This window comes from Phocoena phocoena, chromosome 19 (assembly GCF_963924675.1).
Source record: "Phocoena phocoena chromosome 19, mPhoPho1.1, whole genome shotgun sequence".
Classification (NCBI taxonomy): domain Eukaryota; kingdom Metazoa; phylum Chordata; class Mammalia; order Artiodactyla; family Phocoenidae; genus Phocoena; species Phocoena phocoena.
The window spans coordinates 45,663,988-45,689,899 of NC_089237.1; the positions used below are offsets into that span (position 1 = coordinate 45,663,988).

Below are 25,912 nucleotides of genomic sequence, written 5' to 3' on the forward strand. Positions count from 1 at the left end.
GGCTGGTTTCTTCTCACTCTGGCAGTATGTGCTGCTTGGCAGGTCCCAGGAAATCGTGGGGATGAGAAACCAGCCAGAACCCTGGGGTTAAAATGCCGGGACGTGCATCTGAGATTAAACCACAGTATTCACTGGTTTCACAGTCAATTTCATTTCCTCCCTTCCTTTCTTCCTCTTGCTTTCCCATTTGATGCGGGCTGGCAATGGGGTGACTTGGGGGTTTCCCTCCAAGTTTGTACTTTTGGAGCTGGGGGACAGGTGGGCACTTGGCAGTCACCATCCTGTACTCCGAGGTACATGGGGCATGTGGGTGTGGAGCTTTCCAGCGGGCGGGGGCCTGCTTCTGCTAGCACAGCCCCCTAGTTAGGTTTATTTCTTCTGAACTGTAAAGAAAAGAACAGGTATGGCAGGACAGAGCTCAGAACATAGGGTCTTCCGGTCCCTTTTTTGAGGATTTGAGTCTCTGTTTCCTAGCGGGAAATGGTACCGGGGTGAGTTGGCTGGGGGCTCCCGGTGGAAGTGAGCTCCTGCCAAGGACAGGACCGGGGCCTCGGTGGTTGGTTCGGAGGTAGGCACGTGGACCCCTGAGGCTAGGACCATCGCTGCTTGAATATTTTAGTGAAAACTAAACAGTCCCCTTTGCCAGTTTGAGTCCAGTGGTTGTCACTTGCCGTTGAAAGAGTCATGGCTAAGGTGACAAGCAGCGGCAGGACAGAGACTGAGACGTCAGAAGGTGACACTGAGGCTCATACCCTGGGCTAGTGGGTTCCTGCTTCTCAGGCACCTGCACACCCGTCAAACTCAGAGATTATGGAACGTGCTTCCGCTCAGGCAGATGAAATGGAGGACCTGCATTTTGAACCCAGGCAGACTGATTACAGACCTGAACTCTTCCCTCTCCTACGAGGCCAAGGTTCCCCATGACCCCACGGCTGAATCCCAGGCTTTCTACCCCAAGTTGAAAACTCTGTATCCCAGATCAGTGCCTCCCAAACTATGACGATTGGGCTGGGAATCTTATTAAAACACAGATTCTGATTCAGTGGGTCTGGGTGGAGCCTGAGATTCTGTATTTCCAGCCCTTTCCTGGCGTCAGCAGCCACGGCTGCTGGCCCGTGGAGCACACATTGAGGGGCAGGGTCTTTAGGGGAACAGCTTATGTTGATCCCCAAAGGGGCAGAGATGCTTGGAGGCTCCCAACGTGAGTGTGTGACGAGAGGGAAACGGACAACACTGACCTGCATAGCCCAGAAATTCTCAAAGCTGCCTGGGCTCTGTGAGCAGCTGAGTGTCACCTTTGAAAATGGTCGTCCCCCTTGGATAACTTCCCTGGGCCACCTTTGGGCACTCACAAAAGTGTTGCTTCCTGACTTCCAGCACGTGCATGGTTTACTTCCAGTAGGTCCTGGCTGGCTCATCAGGGATGCTGTCTGGCAGGTCCCCAGTTTACAAAGCAGGGTCACATGCATCATCTCAGGTGATGCGCACAAAAGCCTCTGTGCTGGAGGCTCCTTCCTACCGCTTTCGACGTGAAAACCCCGAGACTCAACCCAGGCAGACCCTGGTGCGGGACCCAGGACCATCAGAGCTGAGACTAGAGCTCGTAGCCTCTGACTCCTGGGCATGTGCTCTTCCCACGCCCTTTCCTAGTGATCTCTTCTCCAGGCATTAGAAAGTCAGAAAGCCAACCCCACTCAGGCAGTCCCTGCAGGGGACTGGGTTGCTTTCCTTGAGTGAGAGGAAAAGGCTGTGGCCCACACATGCTCTTACCCTTCTCCCCACCAGCGCCCCTGTCCCGGGGCGCTGGGCCACCACCTTCCACAGTCCTCACACTGAGTAAGCTGGAGTGCGGCTGGGCCTCACCTGCAAAGTTGACAGTCACGGCCACGATGATGATGACGACCCCCAGGATGATGAAGGTGATGCTGAGCATCCCGGCCAGGCGGCCCAGCCTCCGGGCCCCGTCCAGGTCTCCCTGTTGCATGCTACTTCGAGACTGCAGAGAGAAGGTGGCAGAGACCTCAGGAAGGCCGTCCTTGGCAGCCTTGGAGGGGGCCCCTTCCTGAGCCTCTGGCACACACCCGGTCCCCACTGCGGCCCACACTCCAGCAGCCTCCATAGGGGAGAGGCAGGGGGCTCCTTCGGGAGAAGTGGCCTGGACTCCAGTGGCCAGGCCTCTTGAGGAGACCCGTAACTAAGCCTGCCCCTCGCTGGCTGGCTAAACAATGCAGGGTGTTACCTCAGGACAGTGACAGGCAGGGTGGCATAGTGGAGACCGAGGGCCTGGGAGGCTGGGCCAGGCCCAGGCCGTGCTGAGCTGGCAGGAGAGATAAGCCAGGCCCCGGCGGACCCCAGCCCAAGGTTCATTGCTACAGCTGCACTAAGGCAGGCCCTGTGGCTTTTTCTATGTCCTCACATACCTGCCTCTTTTCCTCTGTGAGCCCCCTCTGGCCATAAAAGGAAAGAAATCACTGGCCTTCCCTCTCCCTATATCCCACCCAGGAACCACATCCTTGTTCAACCAAGTCCACTTCCCAGATCACACCAGAAAGGCGAGGCATTTGGGGTGTGAACCAGGAAGGCTGGGGCTGGGGCGGAGCCATGTATGGCTTCACAGGGGCCCTATCTGATATTTCACTCCTTCTCAGTGAGCTCGGCTTCTCTTGGCCCTATTGAATTGGGTGAAATCAGGTGGGTTAGGATGGGGATGGACAGAGGACATAGGGACAGATAGGATCATGAGGGGTCCGGGGGGAAGCAGTCGGAGGTGTGTCCCAAGCTTCTCCCCCCTCACCACTGCCCAGGCTGGCCTGGGACCTCCAGATTCCTCCAGCTCTAGAACTTGGACTTCTATTGATAGAACAGGCACAGGCAGGAGTCTACTAAAGGTGTGACTGCTTACAAGACCTCAGGCCATTTATTTGGTTATTTTATGTTCTGATTATTGGAGGCTCCTGAGTTCGGCATGGAACCATCAAGTACCTTGATGATGATGGTGACGATGATGACAAAGATGTATTGAGCCCTTACTTTGTGCCGGGCAGCTTACTGACGACTATGCCTGAATGCTCTCATTTAGCCTCAGAATCGTTCTATGAGGTTGGCAGTGTTGCCCATTTTTAAAGACGCTGAAGTTCACAGAAGCGACACTTCCCCCTCTGTTCTTTTCATTGGGGCACCCCCCGTCCCCTGGGTCCTGTCTTCATCTCTCAGAATTCTGATTCCCCACCTCCACCCCGTGGTTCCCTGTGCCAAGCTCCTTCCAGGCCAGTGCCAGCTGCCTGCCCCAGTGTGACCTCACTCACTTGGCCCCAAACCACAGCTTCCTACTTCCCAGATCTGCTCCTTGCCTTGCACTCCTCCTTCCACGTGCTCAAGCCCCAATTACTGGCAACAGCCTGGAGTCCTCCCACTTGGTCATAACTCCCCTCCCATCCCACTCTACTAATTAGTTTCCTCTCCTAGTCAATTCCATTGCAACTCTCCTCTCTAGCTTCCCTGCACTTGCCCTAGTTCCAGGGGCCACTTCTCACTCAAGCCATGACAAGAGCCTCCTGAAGGTCCCCCTGGCTCCAAGCTCTTTTCCTCTCCATTCTACTCCCCACACCACCATTTCACCCTATAGATATTCATGCCAGGCATGGTGCTAAGACCCTGGGATGCAGCGGTGTACAAGAGAGCCCCGGTTCTTAGGCTCATGGAGCTTACAGCCTTGGAGGGAGGCTGGCCTCCATTGTGACCACACAAATAAAAGCAAAATTGCAAGTGTGGGTAGTGTTCCGAAGGAGAGGTACCTGGTACTATGAGAGTTTATAAAAGGGGAGAGTCAGGGAACACATCCTGAAGGGAGGACATCTGGACTGAGATATGAGAGATGAGTAAGAATTAAATAGCTTTTTTTTTCAGATGGAAGAAGAGTGTTCTGCACAGAGAGAACAGCATGTGCAAAGGCCCAGAGGGAGTCCCTACGTGGCAAATATGTAGATGTTCAATAAATCGTTACTGACGGAAGGAAGCAGGCGGGAACTTGACGAAGGCCGGTGCAGCCGGGGCTGAGACAGTGAGGAAGAGGAGGCTGCAGAGGCGGGCAGGGCCAGGCCAGGTAGGGCTCTGCCCATACAGCAAGGAGGCCGGTCCTTCTCCCAGAACAGTGAGAGCCAGTGAAGATGGAAGGATGGGGGCAGAGGATGGTATGATTGGATGCAGGTTTCCCAAAGACCCCCCCTGACTGTAGTGGGGGATCACAGGAGAGCCAGGAGCTGAGGCAAAAGCTCAGAGAGATGATGATGGCTGAGGCAATCACTCTTGTCCAGCATCCTCCACGGCCCCCCACTGTCTGCAGAACAGAGTCCAAACTCAGGTTTGCTTTGCATTTCATGGTTTTACCCTCTGCCATTCTCTTCCACAACCTCTGGGTCTAGCCGATCTGGACTGCTCAGGGTATGAGCACCGACTTCCACTTGCCTTTGCTCGCGCTATTTCTCCCACCCACATTCCTGCTCCCCCATAACACCTCAAGTCCAAATCCTCTCTATCCTTCAACAACTGGCTCCAATGCCACCTCCTCCGTGAAGCCCACTGAGATTCCTCCACCCCCACTGGAATGGTCATAATCCCTAGCATGATTTGAACATTTACCTTGTGCCAGGAACTATGCAAGCTCAAGTCTAGACCTCAGCCTCTCTCTGCTGCCCAGGGACATTGGGGCACCAATCACTCCTTGGTCTTTTCACACTCTCCTTTTTTTTTTTTCTTTCACCCTCTCCTTCTTGACTAGATCTTTTTCTCTCCTGTCTTGAAGAAATCCTCTATTTGTCTCACCCAGTCGTAGGCTCCCCAGTGCCTACAGGACAAAATCCAGATTCCGTTTTGTGACAGTTGGGGCCCTTCTTGATCTGGCCTTTCTCCATTTCTCCAGTCGCTTCTCTCACCACGCCTGCCTGGTGTTCTACATTCCAGCTGCATCTCCTCATCTGTAAAATGGCCTAAGAACAACCCCTGCCTCATAAGAGTGGTAGAGGATAAAATGCTCTAATGGATGGCAAGCTCAGGTCACCAAAATCAGGACATCAACATCGAGGCAACATTGGGAGGAAGAGGGAGCAACATACAGAAAGACTTCTGGGATTTCCAGGAATTTCAGCTTCAGAAATCCTGGGGTTGCCTTGAATCATTATCCAGGACTCATTCTCAGCTGTAAATATAGCATCAGGGGGAGGGGCAGAGGGTTTAAGATGAGTCCTGCCCCCCATTTTCCAGAAAAAGTCTGTGCAGTAATGATTCAGGGCCACGGAGAGAGGCACACAGGTAGTTTCTTGGGTATGAGAGGTGAGGAAGAAAGGTGAGAGGGAGAGAGAATTTTTTTCAGTTATACTGAGCCCAGTCTCATTTATCCACAGAGCCATCAATCCATGCATCCTTGGATTGATGGAAGGTCATGCGTGTTCCTTCAGGCCTGAGGGACACCACTGAAGGAGACACAGTGGGAATGGCTGCATGGAACAGGGCAGACCTGATTGTGGCTTCTTTGTTGTGTCAGACACTTTATACACTCTACGCGATGTAAACCTCACAACTATTCTGTAAATTTTAGTTTTCCAATCTGTAGAAAGGAGGGATAGCAACTGCCTCTAAGAATAGAGCCCTAATTTTACATGAGAAGCTGTCCACTGCTAGCTGACACTCATTTCTGAAGTACCCCCCTCCCCAATTAGTTACCAAATGAAAGATCCATCCCTTGTTTCCAGGGATGGAGAAAAACCCTTCATTTCTTTTTATGAGTAAATTACCAGCTGCTCTGCATCCCCGTTAGTGACGTCAGCTTCCTCTTATACCAAATGGCTCAAGTTGAAGGCACACTAATAATAACTGCGGTAATGGCTGTAGTGACGGAATTAATAGATCATTTGTGATTGCAACGACTGTGGGAATGGTGAGTGAGAAAATGAATTCAGGTTAATAGATCAGTGAGGAAAGATACTGAAAACAGTTGGAGTGTGGGGAAAGGACAAGGCGGGGTTGGGGAGAGGATAGGGTGAGAAGGATGCTGGTGAGAGCTGCTAGAGGCTGAAACCAGCCAGAGGAGGGTGGCAACAGAGCTTCTCAGGAACGAGCTTTCTCCGCCCTTGAGGCTCAGGCCAAGGCCTAGCAGATCTCAGGAGAACTGACAAGATGTGCCAGGGCTGATCAGTTATTGGCCCTTCCACAGAGATCAAGCATCTCCCAGTAGATCAAGGCAAAAGGATGTGCTTCTCCATGTGCTTCACAGCACTCTCTCTGGATAGATACAATTGTTTCTGAAATGCCCTGACTACAGTTTAACCCCCCTGTTGCTGGAGAGAGGGAAGGGGTGGTGGAGGATCCTGGGGAAGGAGTCAGGGCAGCTGCAGTGGTGGATGGGAGGGATTGGCAAGACTTAGGGGCTTGAGACCGCAGCTGCTTACCAACTTATTCAGGAGTATGTCAAGAGGCTTCCCTGGTGGTCTGGTGGTTAGAACTCCGTGCTCTCACTGCAAGGGCCCAGGTTCGATCCCTGATTGGGGAACTAAGATCCCACAAGCCACAAGGTATGGCCGAAAAATAGATGTCAATGTCTTAAGCCATATGCCTACACACCAGCTGACCGTCAGCCCTGGTCAGGACTTAGCACTCTTGTTGAGTGAATGGATAAATCATAAATGAATGAGAATAAGCCTGCAACACATGAGTTAAATAATTAAGTTGTTGAAAATGCCTAAGTAAGGAAGCGTTGAAGCCACTCTGGATCTCTGCGTCACTCCCACATGCTGTAGGAACAACCTACAGAGGGGGGACTGCTCAGAGGCTGCAACCAAAACCACAGACAGGGCTGCCTACCTTTCCCAAGGCTATAATGAGGGGTGAGACTCCATTATATCCAAATTGCTAAAAGCCAGAAATGCCTGTTCACTGGGGCTTTGCCCTGTCCTCTGACATTGCAGTTTCATTTAGTATTAATAATAATAGCAACCACTTCCATTTATTAAGCATTTACTATGTTCCAGGCTTTGGCACACACGTTAGTTCATTTAATCCTCCCAGCAGCCCTATGAGGTAGGTGGTTTTATTACACATTTTATAGGTGAGGAGACTAGAGCTAAGGAAGGTTGAATGCTTTGGACATGGTCATGTGACTTAAAAGGGATAGAGATGGGATACACACCCAAGTCTATCTGATGCTTCTTTTATCAACAACTGAAGGCCCACTGCCTGGGGCCCAGCATCCCTCATTGACAGGAGATCTTGCTGGATCGGGGAGCATGGCCATTTCTCATCCTGACCCAGAGGTAAAATGGATGAAGCCAACCTTGCCCTGGCCACCCCAGGAAGCTCACAGGAAGCTGCGGTGCTGAGCAGGCCTGGGCCTGGACACCTGTGATCACAGCTCCTAAGGTAGAGCCCCTGATCCCAGCCCTGGTCCCAGCAGGCCCCTGTCGGAGCTACAGTGGGAAGGACACTGCTGGTCCATTAGTCTTCCACTGATGGAGTAAGTGGGTGGTGGAGAGGAGGCTACTGGGAGGTGGGGGAGAAAAAGAGGGAAGGAAGTAGAATTATTCCCTCCCTGCATAAATGCCTAAAAGGTTTGCCTTTCCTGGGAGGGACACACCATCCTTGTCCCAGAGGTAGATACAGGGTGGGGCCATGAAGAGAGCACTGGATTCAGTATCCAGGTGATGTGCCTCTTGCCAGCTGTGTGACCATGGGCAAGGCACTGTTTTACATGCCTCAGTTGCCTCATCTGGTAAATGGGAACAATTAGCTAGACTCTGTCAGCCTCATACTAGGGCATGCTCTGCAGACAGTGAGCTCTAGCCAGGCTGTCAGGGCTGTGGGTCTCCTTCTCCCCTGGGGTCAAGGGCTTGATCCTTCACTTGGTAACCAGTGGGAAGACTTCAGATGAGGAGCTCTGAAGTCTGTTGCCAGGACCTGGAGACACCAGCATGGAGACTTAACTCTCTTTCCATACTCTCTGTCTCTCCTTCACCCCTGCTGCTGTTTGAGTGGCACCAAGTATTTCAGCTCTAGATAAATAACTGACCCCTCCCTCCCCAGGGCACGGGAGTGTCCTATGAACTAGAAAAGTGAATATCACAAAAAAGTGACTCACACAAATGTTTTGGATTCCCAGTGTATGTAAAAGTTACGTTTATACCTTTCTGTAGTCTAGTAAGTGTGCAATAACACTATCTAAAAAAGCAATGTACATGCCTTAATTTTTAAACACTTTATTGCTAAAAAATGCTAATCATCATTGCTCGGCAAGTTGTGATCGTTTTGCATTAATAACATCAAAGATCACTGATCACAGGTCACCATGACAAATATAATAATAATGAAAACATTTGACATATTTCGAGAATTAACAAAATGTGACCCAGAGACACAAAGTGAGCAAATGCTGTTGGAAAAAAAAAGGCGGCGATAGACTTGCTCGATGCAGGGTTGCCACAAACCTTCAATTTGCAAAAAATGCAATAGCGGCAAAGCACAATAAAACGAGGTATGTCTGCTTATAAAATGTCCAGAAGAGGCAAAACCATGGAGACAGAAAGAAGATGGGTGATTGCTCAGGTTTGGGAGGGATGGGGAAGAAAAAAGGCCCTGGGTTTCTTTTGGAGGTGAGGAAAATGTTCTAAAGTTGACTGTGGTTATAGTTGCGCTTGTCTGTGAATATACCAAAAATCATTGAATTGTACACTTTAGATGCGTGAATTGTATGATATGTGAATTATATTTCAAAGCTCTAAGAAAAACAACAAACAGGACTTCCCTGGTGGTCCAGTGGTTAAGACTCCGTGCTTCCAATGCAGGGGGCACAAGTTCGATCCCTGGTCAGGGAACTAAGACCCCATATGTTGTGTGGCGCAGCCAAAAAAAAAAACAAAAACAAAAAACCAACAAACGTGATGGCTTCCCATCCCCGCCAGGGAGACACTCACCTAATTACTACCATCACGTAATAGCACTTACCATGTGCTGGGTGCTTTAGCACTTTGTATGGCTCATCTCATTTCACCCTCACACAACTCTATAATTTAGGTGTTATGCTGACACCCATTTTGCAGATGGGAATACTGAGGAGAAAAGATGTTTGAGTGACTTGCCCGAGGCCACAGAATACCCTGTGGTTTTGTCTAGCGTGGGTGCTTCTTGCAATGTGTTGTAAGGATCTGTTTACAAGTTTCTCCCCACTGATCGGGAGGCTCGTGGGGATTGGTGATGGCATGTGGTTTAGCACTGTATTCCCTGCCCCAGGCCCGGTGACCATCAGACCTGACTCAAGAACCTGAGAAGGATGTAGAAATGCACTGGGGGTGGGTTCGGTGGTCTCACAGCCTTGGGCCCAGGTTTCCCTTGACAAAGGCAGCTCTTACCCAGCTCACACCCTGCCACCCCCAGCAGGAGATGGATTCTAGCGAACGTTTTCTCCTGGGTCCTTGTGTGGATTCCCTCCGCAAAGCCTGTCTCTCCTCCTGGGGCTTCTCCCTGTAACCAAGAGGCTGGCCCTGCCCACAGCCACTGGCTGCACCCCTGTGGCCCGGCTCTGCCCCCAGCTGCCTCCAAGAGCAGCAGGCAGCACGGGAAGTTCCTCAAAGGCCTGGCCCAGCCCTGGCTCTTCTGCCCACACCAAGTCCCTGCCAGTGTCCCCTAAGGCCCTGGCAGGTGGTGCTGGATTTGATGGGGGTTGGGGAAGGCCCCCCTGGCTGGAGACTGGGCCTCGGTGAAGTGGATAGAGACGTATGAGGAAATAAGGGGTTTCTCAGAGGAGAATGGGGCAGCAGGAATGACCACAGCTCCTGGGGGCTCGATGATGGATGACTCAGCAGGGGAGTCACTCCAGAGGGGAAGCAGACAGTGTCTCCCCTCTCAGTGTACTGTCCCCTGCCGCTAACCTCATTCTGAAAGTCATTCCCTGCCAGCCTCTCTCTGTGTCTCTCTCTCACAATCTCCTGGACCACAGAAGTCACTTGCCAACATGTACCGACATTTTCTGTGGCTCCTCTGTAAGTAGCTCTATCCAGATGACTTGGATTGGAGATGATCTAAGGTAATTTACTCAAAACCCTAGAGCATGAGTGTGTAGGAAGCAAGGACTAGCCCCCGTGCCCCTCCCTGGCCAGGCCAGCCATGCCCTCTGACACACGTGTGTTCCCACCCTTGGCCCAGGCCCCCCCACCCTGAAGACATGCTGAAATCGGTGCAAAGGCGAGGCCCAGAGGGCCCCAGCGAGAAGTTACCCCCAGAGGAGCAGCCCTGGGGCAGCCGGGCCCCGGAGCCCTCAGTCCATGGCAGGGAAGCCACTGCCTGCTCTTGGAAACCAGAGCTGCCAGAGGCTGACAGAACACCAGGGGGTGTGCCTGGCTCCCCTCCTGAGAACATGGGGCCCTGGGACCCCATGCCAGCTGCAACCTCTGCTGATTCACAGCCCCACTCAGGAATGACTCCTTGGGAAAACACCCCCGACCCCTGCAAAGGCAAGACCCCCAACTTGGCTGTATTTCTGTGCAGAATTTAGCTCCAGGTGGCTCTCTGGAATCCCCTTCCCAGCAGGGATGTGTGCAAAGTCAAGCTGTGATGTCCAGGAGCAGAGATGAACGAGGACAGCAAACAGAAGCTCTCCAGGCCCCTGGACCCCTCTCCAAGGGGGAGTAATAGACCAGCTGAGAAGGGGAATCTTCCCCCAAGCCCCCGGCACCCAGCTCTTTACCTCCCAGGCAGGGAGACTGGTGCCTGCAGGGAAGCGTGGCTGCTGACCCCAGGCCCAGCCCCTGCCCTGGAACAAAGAGTAGCACTTACCATAATGGAAAAGATGAGGGGGATGAGGTTGAGGGGCCAGATGGGGCAGAAGCAGGAGGTGATGGCAAGGACGAGGTAATCTTTGGGAACTTCTCTGTCCTGGGTATAGGAGGTGGTGGCAATGGAGGATGCCCGCCTCGAGCTGGCCCGGGAGGATGCCTGGGGGAGCGAGGCCTCCCGGTGCCCCTCGGATACCACCTTGAAGGGCAGACTGTGGCAGCCCTGCTCCAGGTCCAGAGCCCCCGAGGGGGACTTGGACAGCTTCAGGGGCTTGTCATCCTGGCCCCCGACCTTGGTGAGGAGTTTCTCCATCTCCGGCAGGTCCAGGGGTGAGACGGTGCCTGGCTCCTGCGCCGGTGAAAACTGAGGCTGCCCGGGGTGGGCCATGCTGGCCTGGGCCTTGGGCTGCTCCAGCTCCAGGCCGGGACGAGGGGCTCCAGAGGGACCTCAGCGCACCATTCCTCAGCCCAGACTCAGGGCCTACAGGTCAGGAGCAGACGTGTCACCCGGGAGAGCAAGGGCCAGCTGGGGGCTGGGAGGGTCAGCCTCTCCAGACCAGCTGAGTTCAGAGGCTCAGGCCGGCCTACTGCCCCACGGAGCTCCGGGAAGCTGGAGCCTTCAGCTCCATTCAAGTTTGAGGCCAACTTTGCCGATGCTGCTGACAGCACAGATGGGCGGGGAAGCAACAGAAAGCAGCTCCAAGAGCAGAGAGAAGACTGCTGTTCTCCGGAGTGAGGCTTAGACTAAGTCAGGGAGGGAGGGTGTGTGTGTGTGTGTGTGTGTGTGTGTGTGTGTGTGTGTGTGTGTGTGTGTGTGTATACATCACCCAGCCTCCCTCCCTCCCTGCCCTCCTCAGAGATGCTTTTCAATTCCTCTCTCCCCAGAGAACCGCCCAGCAGCATTCTGCCTCTGCCCCAGCCCAGCCCAGCTCAGCTCGCCCAGCCCAGGGGGACTTGGGCCAGCCTCTGGCTTCCACTACTGACCCAGGACCTGCTCTTCTGGGTGGGGGCTCTGGATGGGGAAGACAGACAGAGTGGGTCCAAATGGGTGTGTCTTCAACTGTCACAGGAGACTGAGCCCTCTGCTGCTCCTCTACTGGGGCGGGCTCCCGCTTCTCCTGTCTGTTGGGAAACGCTGGCCCCTGGACCTATTGCATCCCACCTTGACCCTGACCTCCAACGCCCAGAGGCGTCCAGGCCAGAGCCTGGCTCCTAGCTCCGGGGGGGCTACTACTAGTGTGGTCCCTGGATTCTGCCTGGACCCTCTGAATGGGTGTGTGAGTAGCTCACCAAGGGGTGGGGCAGAGGGGCTATTAGGGAGGAGTGTTGGCCCCATCTCATGGCCATTAGAGCTTTTCTAAGGTGCTTTTAAAAAGCCAGCAAAGGGGCTTCCCTGGTGGCGCAGTGGTTGGGAGTCTGCCTGCTGATGTGGGGGATGCAGGTTCATGCCCCGGTCTGGGAGGATCCCACGTGCCCCGGAGCGGCTGGGCCTGCACGTCCGGAGCCTGTGCTCCGCAGCGTGAGAGGCCACAGCAGTGAGAGGCCACAGCAGTGAGAGGCCTGCGTACCGCAAAAGAAAAAAAAAAAAAAAAGCCAGCAAAGATCCTGTTTCAGGAGCTCCTTAGCGCAGATGCCGACTTGAAGGGCCTGGGTTCTGGCTGCCTGTCCTCTGTCTCTTTGTTCTCTCATGTCCCCTCCCTCTGTTTCTGCCACCTTCTCTATTGTCTGCATCTCTTTCTATGTCCCCGATCTTTCTACTTACATTGTTTTATAAGGTGACCTAGAACCACCAGGGTGTGTGTGTGTGGTTTGGAGGAGGGCATAGGTCATGGGGGTTGGGGGTGGGAAGTTAGAGATGAGAAGGGGTCTCAGAGGTTGTGGCGTTCAAATCCTTTGATATCACAGATTAGAAAAGCAAGGCCCAGAGTCATCTCAAGCTGTATCCCAATCAGATATCAATCCCTGGTCCAAGTCCAGGGGCTGGTTTGGAGCAAGATGAGCCATTTTAGTGGAAAGAATTATCTTTGGGTTGTGTATCAAGCTGGCTTCAGAAGTGCTGCTTCCAACAAGGGCCGTGACAAGGCAAAGGAGGCAGAGAGTGTGACGGGCAGGGAGTGGAGAGCTGGCCACAAAGGGATGGGAGAAGAGCTCCCCCAGGCCAGGGATGGGGCAGAGGGAGTGAGCTGGGCTCTTGTGCCCAGGAACTTCCAATTTTATTTATTTATTTTTTAACATCTTTATTGGAGTATAACTGCTTTACAATGGTGTGTTAGTTTCTGCTTTATAACAAAGTGAATCAGCTATACGTATACATATATCCCCATATCTCCTCCCTCTTGCATCTCCCTCCCACCCTCCCTATCCCACCCCTCTAGGTGGTCACAAAGCACCCAGCTGATCTCCCTGTGCTATGCAGCTGCTTCCCACTAGCTAGCTATTTTACATTTGGTAGTGTATATATGTCCATGCCACTCTCTCACTTCGAGAGAGTGGCTAATGCCATTTTAAATAAGAGACCTCCTGCAGAGGGTGGCGGGTTGGGTGCCTGAGACTCCTGGACTCTAAGTCTGTGTCCAGCTTAGACAGGATTCCATGTTACAACCTGGGAGGTGATTCTTGGGGTGAAGGACTCAGGCCCTGTGGACCTATCGCTGCCCAGCCCAATTCCATAGCCTCTAGCCAAATGTGACTACCAGTCGCCTGAAATGTGGCTCATCCACACTGAGATGTGCTGTAAGTATAAAACATATACTAGATTTCAAACATTTAGTACGAGAAAAAAGAATGTAAAATATCTCATTAATACACTGTATATAGATCGCATATTGAAATGGTAATATTTTGGATATATTGGGCTACATAAATCATTATTAAAATTAATGTCACCTGTGTCCTTTCTTTAATATGGCTGCTAGAGAATTTAAAACGTGGCTTGCATTATATTTCTACTGGACAGCACTGGCCTGGAGGACAGAAGGAACCTGACATTTGGATTTTTTGACTTAATAAAAGGAACCTGACATTGGATTTTTTGACTTAATAAAAACTCGAAGAGAAAAGAAAAAGCCAAGAAGTCCTCAGGGTGGCCCACGGCAGCGAGGTTACCAGGTATGCTGGTGTTCAGGGACTTGGGAGCCGCGTTTGCTCTGTCTGCTGTGAGATCCTCGGCTTGTGGTGCCATCTAGTGGCCGAGTGGTGGTGAGGGAAAGGACCAGAAGTGGGAGTGGAAACCAGGGGGAGGGCAGAGGCGAGGACCAGGAGCCCCGGGATTGGGCTCCGGGGCTGGTGAGCCCAACCCAGCCAGCTGCGCCTCCTCTGGCCCGGTCCTGCCCCCGCCTGCAGGTGCGGCCTCCCCACGCCCCCACAACTGAGGTCTTCGATGGAGGCCCACGGGCCACGTTCATCATGCAAAGTGGGTTTGGCCTGCACAGTGCTGGCTCAACAGTGTTTTTAAAAAATCCATTTCACAGACTTTTAACATGAAGATCTGGGAACCCTGGGCCCATTTTCTGCAGAGCAGCAAGCAGCTGGGCCCGCTGCAGCCTTTAGAAGGGAGGGCGCTGAGCTCCGACTCCGACTCCGCCCTCACACCGCCCGCGGGCCTCAGGTGGCGGCCTGCGCTGTGAGCGCCTGCAGCTACACAGGTGTATCGGCCTTTCTGTTCTGCTGCAGGCTGGCCTCGCTGTTCTCTAGTGTGGATGCAGGGAACTGAAGAAAGTCACTCCCCGCTCTGTGCCCCCTCCCTGATGGGCTGTGACGTCTTGGAGTGGGCAGGTGTGACCCCAGCTCCCTCGCCCAGGGCCTGACTTGCAGTGATGGCTGGCTGGATGAACCAGAGGAAGATGAAGACGCCAATAAAATGCCCAGGGTGTGTCCACACCGACGCTAAGTCCACCTCTGCCTGTCCCACCCTTGGTACACCCCGGGTGTGAAGGATGCTGAGGTGTAAACAGTGGAGTGGAAAGTGGACAGGGTGGACAGGGAAGCAAACCTCAGAAGGGTAGGTAAGTTCGAGCTTAATCCAAGGAGAAGAGGTAAAAAGCCCCCCTATGTCTGTACCCATGGCCTTTTTTGTTCAGCCGTGCGGAGCTTAATTCCCCGACCACGGATCGAATCCGTGCCCCCTGCAGTGGAAGCGTGGAGTCCTAACCACTGGACTGCCAGGGAATTCCCCCCAAGGCCCTTTTTATCCCCATCATCGCCTTGGGTGTCAGGAAACCATATGGGGCTGACAAGGCAGGAGTAATTAAGAAAACTCCACTTCTCACTGAGGCCTGCCTGGGCCCAGCTCCACTGCTCCAGGCAGCCTTCTGGTGTCTGCACACACATACACACACACGTGCAAAGTGTGAGCAAAACTTGATGTGGTCATGCACCCATCAGCAAGCGCCCCAGTTTCACATCCAGTGAGGTGGGGTCCCTCCAAAGGAATCCTTGCTGTCTGTGCTCAAAACATTTCCCTACTCCTCTTTGGAAGGTGCCCTAAGGAAACAAAACTTGCACCTTTTAAAAACAATTATCAAGAACCTAATGGAGGGACTTCCCAGGCAGTCCAGTGGTTAAGACTTCGCCTTCCCAGAAATAGAGACACAGATGTAGAGAACAAACGTATGGACGCCAAGAGGGGAAAGTGTGTGTGGTGGTGGTGGGATGAATTGGGAGATTGGGATTGACATATATACACTAATATGTATAAAATGGATAACTAATAAGAACCCAATGTATTAAAAAGTTAAATTACAAACAAAATAAAGATTAAAAAAAAAAAGACCTTGCCTTCCAATGCAGGTGAGGGTTCGATCCCTGGACGGGGAGCTAAGATCCCACATGCCTGGTGGCCAAAAAAACCAAAACATAAAACAGAAGCAATATTGTAACAAATTCAATAAAGACTTTAAAGATGGTCCACATCAAAAATAATCTTTACAAAAAGAAAAAAAAAAACCCTAATGGATACTAACCCTGTTACATCCTCCCAAATTCTCTCAAGGTCTGTTCCTGCACCTACCTGCTTGTCCACACTTATGATCAGCAAGCACAGACCAGTTTGTGATCCGCTCCCCGAACTCACCATAACTGGCATCCTGTTACAACACTAGAGAATGCTTTGCCTGTGCCTCTATGGTTGGGCATCTGTGTTGTTTCAAAATCTTTCATCGATAGGACAGTGCCGATGGGACTGCCTTTTTGCAAATTTGTTTTTGCTTTTGGATTACTCCCTTGGGGTATTTTTACTGCGAATTTGCCAAATTGTTCTCTACCAAAAAGGGAACAGACACACAGTACAAGTAGACATCTGTAAATGTGCCCTTTTCTCCATATCCCTGACGACACTGGGTCTTACGATTATTTACTTTGCTGGCATGTCTCATTCATTATGCTGTAAAGCTGCTAAAAGTGCTGTAAATTGTTATTCTTTTCTGCCCTTTCAAAGTGAACCCTCTCTCTGCTTTGAACACTATTTGAGGGATCTGTTGGGATTAACCTTATAGATACATAATTTCTGTCTTTAGGTATCAGTCGTTCATATCTTTTGGCCATAACTTTTAGCAGCTCTCTCTTATATGTGTTTTCTCTTTCCAGAACTTTCCTTTTTATATTCATTCAGTGCCTCTCCTTGTATTATTTTTCTCAATATTTGAATAAACCTGTGTGGCCTTGGTTGATAACTTCCATTTCTTTAACAATCACAGATTTATCTTCTTTCCACAGCAAATCAGTTATCTTGGAGAACGGACATGGTCTTAGGAAGCAGATTAAAAAACTCAAGCGAGAGTTCCAGAAAACCTGGAAGGCACATAATTAAAGGTATTCTGGCCTAGCATCCCCTAAAGAATCAGGGAGAGGAGGGGGTACCTGTTAGGTCAATACATACACATATGCACACACACACATTCACAGATCTACACATCTCTGTAAGCATGCTCAAAATGTGTACATGTTAAAAAACCTGAGAATGCCAGGCAAATACTTATCATCTTGGAAATATGCAGATGTGTGCACTCAAACAAATAGCCCTGATGAAACAATGTTAATAACTAACGTGTTGGGGGCTTTAGTTTATAAAACACCTTCCCATGCATTCTCTCCTCACAACAACCCTGTGAATAGAACTTGTCTTAGTAGCTTCCATGCAGTGAGTGCTTTGTGGGCCAGGCATTGTGCTAAGTGCCTTAAATGCATTCTCTCCTTTAGTCTGCACAACAGTCTATGATGTAAGGACTTATTTCAGCCCATTGTAGGGATGGAAGTACCTAGGCTCAAAGCCCTGGGGGCGCCCTCGACGGGGAAGAACGTCGTTTCTTTCCATCCTGGAATTTTGGAAAGCAGGACTTGATGGTCGTTTTATTATGTTTCCGGAGAATAGAAACCTGAGGCTGAAGCAAGGTGGAAGCATTGTCCAGGCTGGTCTGTCATAAAATTATAATATGCAAACAGTACTAAGTTGTGGAAGACCTTCTCATGGCCAGAAACTGTACCTTAGAATGAATGTTAATGCTCACAGCCACCCTGAGGTGGAATCATCCGTGTCAGAGGTGAGGCGCTGGAGGCTTAGAGAGGTTAAATGGTCACACACGTAGTAAGTGGCAGAACAGAGATTGGCTCCCAGGCCGGTCTGGCTCTTTCCTTTCCGCTCTTAGACTGTGACACTGCCTCTCCCTTATAGGGCAGGCTCAGCGGGCAGGCCTGGGGCCAGAGTCCCACATTTTGCTCCTAGCTAGGCCCCAAGACCCCTCTGCCCCAGAGTCAAAGCCTTCCCGTGATCTGTATCTACCTGCCCTGTGAAATTTGGAGGCCTGAGGCCTGTGGACCTGATGCCAAGTGTGCCAGCCAGTGTCTCACTTGCAGAAAGCAAAGACACTTGTAATCAGGACAGTGAGCCTCATCTCAGCTGTTCTGGGGACACTTCACTCCTCCCTGGGTGACTATGGGCATCTCTCCAGCTTCTGTGGGGTCCCCCACTCTGAGCTGTATAACTCCCCCCACCCCAAGCTGGCAAGAGCCCAGCGCTCCAAGGAGACCAGAAAGCCCTCAGGCATCCCCTGGCACACCTGGGTCCTCACTCCAGCAAGCAGCACCTGCAACACCAGCCGGGTCAGCCCAAGTGAGACCGGACACGAGCCCGGAGTGCTCACCTTAGATGCAGAGCTGCTCTCCAGACTTCTCTGGGAGGCTGGCTGTCCCGCCCACTTCCTCAGCAGCCTTGGCCCGAGGCCCACCTTCCTGGATTCCAAGTCTGCCCCTCATCACAGAGGCCCTGGCTGCACTGGCCCACTCTTCCCTGGGAGCTCCATCCGCCCATAGCTTGGGGTACAGGCAGGACTTACCCCCCAATCCTTGGCCCTGGCCTCAGCTTCCTTCCCTGAGACTGGCCCAGACTCCGCCCTCATTGCCACCATCTCTGTGGCTCACTGCAGACAGCAGCTCTGCCGGGGGGGTCCAGAGAGGAGGCTGACCACATCCTTAGCCTCCCAGTCCCGCCTCCTGTCTCCAGATAATGTCTTCTCCCACAGTGCCCCTCACAATGCTCCGTCACACCTGGGGTCTCACCAGGAACCAATGTCTTCAAGTACCTACCTGTGGGCCTCACTCAGGCCAGGGCCCAACATTCCAGCGTGAGCCTCCAGGCCTCAAGCCTCTCAGGCCTTCTTGCCACCCTGGGCTACTGGGCCCAAAAGAGTCCTGGTAGCAGACAGAGACCATAGCTTCTCCTTTTTATTTAGCTGCTCCTAATGGCCTCTCCCAGATCACAGACTTGGGGCATCAGCACAGGCAGGGGGAGGGGACCACTGTGCCGTCAGACCACACCAGCTGCCACCCACGCTCCCACATACCATCACCCCCCTGTCCAAAAGTCCCCATTCTCCTAACAAACAGCAGGACTTAGAGGCACAGGGATGCAAAAGTCACTTTCCAAGAAGAGTTCATCGAGTCCAAAGGTAAGAACCCAGCAGGATCCTGCTCCTTGTGGAGCTGCCAACCCTGGCTGGGATTGGGGGGGGTTAAGGGGTGCAGCCCCAGGCTCCAGAGTTCCTTCCCACTGGCATAAGCGCCTCCTTTCCCCCTCTGGCCTCAGCCCATTCAGCTGTGCCCAGGATGATTTTATAATCTTCCCTTCTGTAATCATCAGGTCATTGGCTCCTCCCAGGCCGGCCTTCCTCCAGGCCCGCGGGTGCTCTCGGTGCCGGGTCAGGAGTGCTGGTAGCCCAGCCCGGGGCCCGCTCGCAGGTGGCCCCGCGGCCAGGCAGAGGGAGCCCCGAGACTTCGGCGCCAGCTTCCCGCGGAGGCCTGGGCCACGCCCCGCGCCTCGGCCACCGCCCTGGCCTGTCCCAGGGGCGTGTGCAGGAAGCACGAGGCGCAGCGCGGCGCGAAGGGCCCGGCGGGCGGCGGCGCAGGCTGCGGCGGGCTGCAGCCCGCGTCCGCCGCGTCCCCAGCGCGCGCGGCCTGGCCGTAGCACTCCAGGTGCCCGCAGGGCCAGCGGGGCGCGGGGCTGGCGCGCAGCACGAGGGAGAGCGCCGAGATGCGGTGGATGGCCCTGCGCAGCGTGGCGATCTTGGAGAGCCTCTTGCCGGCCAGGTCGTGCCGCAGCGCGCGGCGCAGCGCGTTGAAGGCCTCGTTGTAGTCCAGGATGCGCTTGCGCTCTCGCACGTTGGCTGCCATGCGCCGCGCTTTCGACCGCACCGGCCGGCTGCGCTTTCTGCTGCCCACCACCTCCTCTGCCTCGCCCAGGTCGCGGGGACTGCTGTTCTCTCTCAGCACCCCAAAATCCCTCCCGGCCTCCAGGCAAGAGCTCCCCAAGTCCTGGGCAGAGCCTTCGTCCCCCTTCAGGCCCCTGAGGCCTGGTCCCGGCGCGCCTCGGTGCATGGCCTTCTCCCGGGCCTTGGCGCCCCGGCTCGGGCTCCGGCTCACAAGCCTGACAGTCCACCTTCTGATCGTTGACTCCTGCAGTCTGGACACTCCCGGGACAGGCCCTCTCTGTCTGGGCTTTATGGCACCACGTGGCTCTCCGCCCTCCCCATCCATCCATCTCCCTCCTCCTGCTTTATTACCTGCCTCCAGGTAGGTTGGTGAGGGAGGAACCCAGAGGAAGGAAGCAAGGAAGGGAGGACGCATGCAGATTCTTGTAGGAAGGGATCAGATGGGCAGCCGGGCCACGCCCAGGGCAGTGCTCCAGCCGCGGGGAGAGGTTGCCCTGCTTCACTCCAGGGCCTCTCTGCGGTGGCTGGGTTCCACCTTCTTCCTCCCGACCCCAAAAAGAGTGCCACATTTGGCCTCCGGGCAGGAAAGCTGATAGGTGCACAGAAGGGCCCCAGTTTTGTAGTTGAGTGTGTTTAAAGAACCTTGAAAGTTTTGTCAAGTTGTGTGGGCAACCACGGGGCTGTCACAGAGGAAAGCATGACTGTTCCAGCGGGACCGATAAGGGAGGGGCAGATCAGCTACAGCAGAGGGCCCTGCAGATAAGATGGACCGGGAACTTCTGGCTTTCTCAGCTCCCAGAGTGAGGCTGGCTGTGATTCTGAGTTTGGATTTTGCTTGGGCCTTAACTCACCTCCTATCTCTCTTTAGCTCCCTCTTCCACAGGCAGAGCTGGGCTGAGTGCTGACTCAGAGGATGATGGCGATTGTCTGGTGGCCCCCTGGCTCCCCTTGTGGTACCCATCAGGGCATCTTTTGGAGTCCAGAGTCCTTGAGCAGCTCAAGACACAGCACTGTGGGGAGGTGGAAGGGTAAGCTGGGACGAAGTGAGAGAGTGGCATGGACATATATACACTACCAAACGTAAAATAGATAGCTAGTGGGAAGCAGCCGCATAGCACAGGGAGATCAGCTCCGTGCTTTGTGACCACCTAGAGGGGTGGAATAGGGAGGGTGGGAGGAAGGGAGACGCAAGAGGGAAGAGATATGGGGACATATGTATATGTATAACTGATTCACTTTGTTATAAAGCAGAAACTAACACACCATTGTAAAGCAGTTACACTCCAATAAAGATGTTAAAAACAAAATTAAAAAAAGACACAGCACTGCCATGTTATGAACTCAGTGAACCCACTCACCACCCCCCACCCCAGGGATTTTTAATTTTACACAGGGTTTCAGAAAAAGAATAATGCTTAGTCCTAGAGAAAGACTCCCCCCACAATGGAATTTCAGGTATCCACAAGTAAGTTGTATGGAGCACCAAGGTCAATATCATTCCCAGCCACAATCCAAATGCCTCCAAAATGCCAAGACTGTGTGATCAGCTGGGATGGATATGGAGTTCACATCCATCTCACCAAACAGCAGACTAACAACCCCATTACTTCAAACTATGAATTGCTCTATGGAGAAAAAGAATAGGGATGTTCTTTTGTTTTATTTTCTGCCTTGCCTACTATACTATAAGCACCCTAAGGACATTGTATTTCTAGGGCTCTATTCCCCAAATGTGCAATGTCTGTGAAATTTAAAAGTGAATGAAAGCAGCTACAGCTGGATGTTTTCACCTCTCAAGCTGTTTCCCGCTGTCCCTAGAAACCACAGACACACAATCATACAGAAATGCAGGCCTCAAGCAGGATTCTACCCTGAGCCTGAGCCTCACAGCAATCCTACAGGGAAGGCTCTATTTTTATAATACCCATTTTACAGACTGGAAACTTGAGACTGAGAGAGTTAGGTAATCTGCCCCAAGTCAGAGGGCTGAGCCAGGATTTCAAATCAGGTAGCGTGGCTCCTATTTGAAGACCTAACCCCTCTGTGCTGGGCCTGCGTTCTGGGCTCAGTGAGCACTTCTCCACCCCCAACGCGGACAGCCTCCACCGACCACCTGTAGGTAATAGAGGCCTTGCATCTGCCCTTTGAAACAACAGTCATCGAGATAGTCAAATAGTTTCAACTGCGGTTGAAAATAAAAAGAGCTTGGCTGCTGTACAGAAGACTGGGGACGGGGTGGGGGGAAGGAGGGTTCTCCAAATGAAGACAGACAAGCAGGAAAAATATAGAGAATCTGCGCCGGAAGCTAGGAACAGTCCGAAGCAGCCCAACTGCCTGCCTCCTGGGACTGAGATTCGCTACCTGGGATTTCCTTGGCTAATTCTAACTCTGTCCCCAGCTGAACTGACGGCTGCTGGACCCCAGGAGGAGCATCAGAGAGCAGAAGTGACAGGCCAGTGCCCACTTGCCAACCTGACCCTCCACTGCAGGTAAGCCAGGGCCCTGTAAGCCAGGAGTAGCCTGAGGGGACTCGGGATCAGCCTGCAGCCACCTGCATGCATGTGTTGGAAAGGCCTTAGGCCTCTGCCTGCTGGAGATGTGGATTGAGTCCAGTGGCCTGCAGTGGGTCACCAGCCTCGGCTGCTGGCCAACATTTCCTCTGTGAAGCCAGCCCCGAACCCTCCCCTTCTGTGCTTTACCCCACCTTAGCATGTAGCAGATCATATTATACTTCTTTTCCCATGTATTTATATGTCTTTTTTAAAAAATTGAAGTGTAGTTGATTTACAGTGTTGTGTTAGGTGTACAGCACAGTGATTCAGATATATATATGTATGTACATGTATGAATATATATATAAGAATATATATATATTCTTTTCAGTTTCTTTTATAGCTTATTACAAAATATTGAGTATAGTTCCCTGTGCTATACAGTAGGTCCTTGTTGGTTATCTACATATCGTATTCAATACTTTTATGTTCATGCTGGATCCACATCCAGGTCGCTTCTATATTCCCAGTACCTAGCACAGTACCTGGTACATAGTAGATGCAAGGAGATATTTGATGAATATTGAATAAATGGTGCCATCCCTGATACTAAGATATTCATGAGGACTTCCCTGGTGGCGCAGTGGTTAGGAATCTGCCTGTCAATGCAGGGGACATGGGTTCGAGCCCTGGTCTGGGAAGATCCCACATGCCACGGAGCAACTAAGCCCATGCGCCACAACTACTGAGCCTGCGCTCTAGAGCCCACGAGCCACAACTACTGAGCCCGTGCACCACAGCTACTAAAGCCCACCCTCCTAGAGTCTGTGCTCTGCAACAAGAGAAGCCACCACAATAAGAAGCCCGTGCACCGCAATGAAGAGTAGCCCCTGTTCGCCACTAGAGAAAGCCCACTTGCAGCAACGAAGACCCAACTCAGTCAAAAAAAAAAAAAAGAAAAAAGATATTCACGAAACTCTGGAAACTTCACGCTGGTCTGATCAAACAAGCTCTATATTCAAATCTGGTAAACAGTTATTGAACATGTACTAAATACCAGGCCCAGTGCTATAGGCTGTCACGTGTGTTGACAGCCATGAACACGTATATTAAGTATATAGAAGCTCCATGGGACTTCCCTGGCAGTCCAGTGGTTAGGACTCTGCGCTTCCACTGCAGGGGTCATGGGTTCAATCCCTGGTTGGGGAACTAAGATCCCACATGCCATGCGGCGTGGCAAAAAAAAAAAAGTATATAGCTCCATGTTAAAATAGAAGGAAGTAAACCTTGCAGCCAAAAAGAAATGCCATAGAATTCCCCATCCCCCCAGTCACCTGGGGGGAATTTGATAATTGCCAAAGCTGTATTCACCCATGTGGTTGTAGTGGCAGCAGAAGTACATTATAACTTCTCAGACCCCACCCCAGATCTATTGAATTCAAACTTCTGAGTTAAGAGCAAAGTGGTTCAGATGTTCAGAAATATATATATATATATGTTCTTCCAGAATCTAACCCAATCTAAATTTTACCTTGCTTAAGAATGACTGTTCAGGAGTGTACACATAATGACTTATTTAAGGTTAATTTAAGTCTTATTCAAAGATAATTTTGAGTACACGCAATTTTCTTCTTGCACATTAACTTGAGAACGTCCCCACCTATACTTGGATGGAGGAAAAAATACTCATGGCAATAGACACCTCTGGGGCTCAAATGTAACAATATAGTCGTAGAATATCAGCAAGGAAAGAAAACGAGGTTGAACCACAGATTTCTCTGCTGGCCCCCGACCATGAACCCTCAAATCGATATGAAAAGGAGGTCAGTGAAAGTAAAGACAATGTCCCAAGGGCGCAAGTTCCCCGATGCTGGGAGCAGGCCTGCCGTCCCATCCCTTCCCTAAAACAATTCTGGCTTTTCCTTCCCGTGTGTCCTACTTCTCCAGGCCGTCTCCTCCGCCCTTCCCCGCACACGTCAGGAAATGACCCTCGGCTCCAAGTTAATAATTCTGAGGCCACACTCTCCTGACAAATGGCCGGGGCTCCCAGAGAGAAGCGCCCCCGCCCCACTCGGCCCCCTTCCCACGAATCCCTGGAATCCGAGGGGACCCGTGTGATCCCCGGCTGCGACCCCCGGGGCGTGCAGCTCGCGGGGGCTTCGAGCGGGGTTGGGCCGACTTCAAAGGCCGGCGGCGGGGCAGGCATTTCCGCGGCATCTGCAGCGGCGGCCCGTCCCTCCCGCCGCGCTGCTGGAATCCGCCCCCGCGGGGAGCGCCACTTCTCCCGGCCGGGCCGCCAGGAGGCGGGCGCAGGGAGGAGGGGCCGCGCTCGTGATTTAGGGCCGGGAGATTCCGCTGACGGCCGCGAAGGTACCTATTACCTCTCGGCGGGGCTTGGATTTCAGAAATTCCTGCTCTTCCCCGGGAAGTTCCGGCGTCGCTCCCCCGAGGGAAGACAGAACTCCCACCTTGGAGAGAAAGCCGGGATCCAGGGACGGGCCTTCCGGAGAAACCGAGTCCAGGGCGTCCTGAGAACCCCGTCATCTCCGGAGAGCTGGTCTCCAGAAAGGCCCACAGCCTCCCTTCTCTCCCAGACCGGGATCCTCAGCGTTCAACTTAGAGAGAAACTTGGCGTGGGGGAAATGTGGAATCTGGCAGTTCTGGGCTCAGTTTCAGGCTCTGTGCCTTCATTCAACAAAAATGTGATGACTGCTTCCTGTTCTAGTTACTGGTGCAGAGTAGTGAATTAAACAGGCAAAAAGCTGGCCTCACGGAAGTCACATTCAAGTGCAGAGAGCAAATAATAAGGAAAATAAGTAATTTATGTAGTAAATAAGTACTATTAGAATATATTAGAAAGTGATAAATGGTACAGAAAAGATAAAATCAGAAAAGATAGAAAGTGGAGAATGTGGGGGTGGGAGGGGTCAGGGAAAGCCCACCTGAGAAGGTGACATCTGAGTAAGGACTTGAATGAGACAAGGTATTTTTGTGGCTACCTTGAGGAAGAGCTTCCAGGCAGCAGGAACAGCATGTGCAAAGGCCCTGAGGCAGGAGCGTGTCTAAAAGTTCCAGGGGCAGCAAGGTGGCCAGTGGGGCTGGGGCAGAGCAAGAGGTGAGCTCCAGCTGGTGACATGGTTGCACAGTCTACTGCAATATCTTGCACTTTTACTTGGCAAGAGATGGGAAGCCATTAAATAATTTATTCCATCCCCTTACTTCATGAGTCTTAAATACAAAAGAAAACCCATTAGCTTTCTCTTTCTCTGACTGCTGGATGAGTATTCCATAAGCCATCATAGTATGATGAGGAAAATACAGTAAATTGGCCAAACCATGATATGAGAAAGTAGGGGGTAATGGGAGATGAAGCTGGGGGTTTACTAGGCATCATGCCCGAAAGCTTGGATTTCATCCTGTAGATAACTGGGTACCACAAAAGGATATTAAGTTAAGGAATGACACAGTCATGTTTGGATGGTAGCTAGAGATCCTTCGAACAGTGTGGAGAAGGGATCTAAGGCAGACTCCAGTTAAGATACTGTAAAGATCCAGGTGAGAGCGGAGTGCCCTGAGTTATGCAGGTGGTTGTGAGAGAGGTGGGCTGGAGTCCACACCTGTTTGGAAAGTAGAACTGGCACATGGATGTGGCCAGCTGGAGGTAGCAGATGATGAAAAGGAAAGTGTTACCATCTCCATATCCTCCTTCAAGAATCTGAGGCCTGAGATTTCTGGGCAGCCCCTAGTGATGGGGGGACTCTCTGAAATGCAGAGTCCAACTCTGGATGTGGGAGGAGGCTCAGGAAGGACAGAGAGTTGATGGCATTCTGGTCACTTCTTCCCAGGGGCTGGGAGACCTGGGGCGCGTGGGGTTTGCAGTGAATGTTTTTTTGTTGTCGTTGTTTGC

The 25,912-nt window shown here is 52.2% G+C and overlaps 2 protein-coding genes across 3 annotated transcripts; both read right to left on the minus strand.

Moving 5' to 3' along the window:
- Positions 1 to 345: 345 nt before the first annotated feature.
- Positions 346 to 11,280, minus strand: TRARG1 (trafficking regulator of GLUT4 (SLC2A4) 1). Of its 2 annotated transcripts, none has more exons than XM_065897697.1 (3): positions 10,816 to 11,280; positions 1,864 to 1,996; positions 346 to 383 (listed from the first exon to the last, which is right to left on the minus strand). In XM_065897697.1, the coding sequence occupies exons 1-3, from the start codon at positions 11,200 to 11,202 to the stop codon at positions 370 to 372; spliced, it is 534 nt and encodes a 177-aa protein (XP_065753769.1). In that variant the 5' UTR covers positions 11,203 to 11,280; the 3' UTR covers positions 346 to 369. The 2 variants fall into 2 exon arrangements, with proteins under 2 accessions (XP_065753769.1, XP_065753768.1); XM_065897696.1 differs by having other exon boundaries at positions 370 to 470; positions 10,816 to 11,202.
- A 7,724-nt stretch (positions 11,281 to 19,004) lies between these two features.
- BHLHA9 (basic helix-loop-helix family member a9) lies at positions 19,005 to 19,679 on the minus strand. The gene has a single exon (XM_065897927.1). The coding sequence runs from the start codon at positions 19,677 to 19,679 to the stop codon at positions 19,005 to 19,007; it is 675 nt and encodes a 224-aa protein (XP_065753999.1).
- Between the last annotated feature and the right edge of the window lie 6,233 nt (positions 19,680 to 25,912).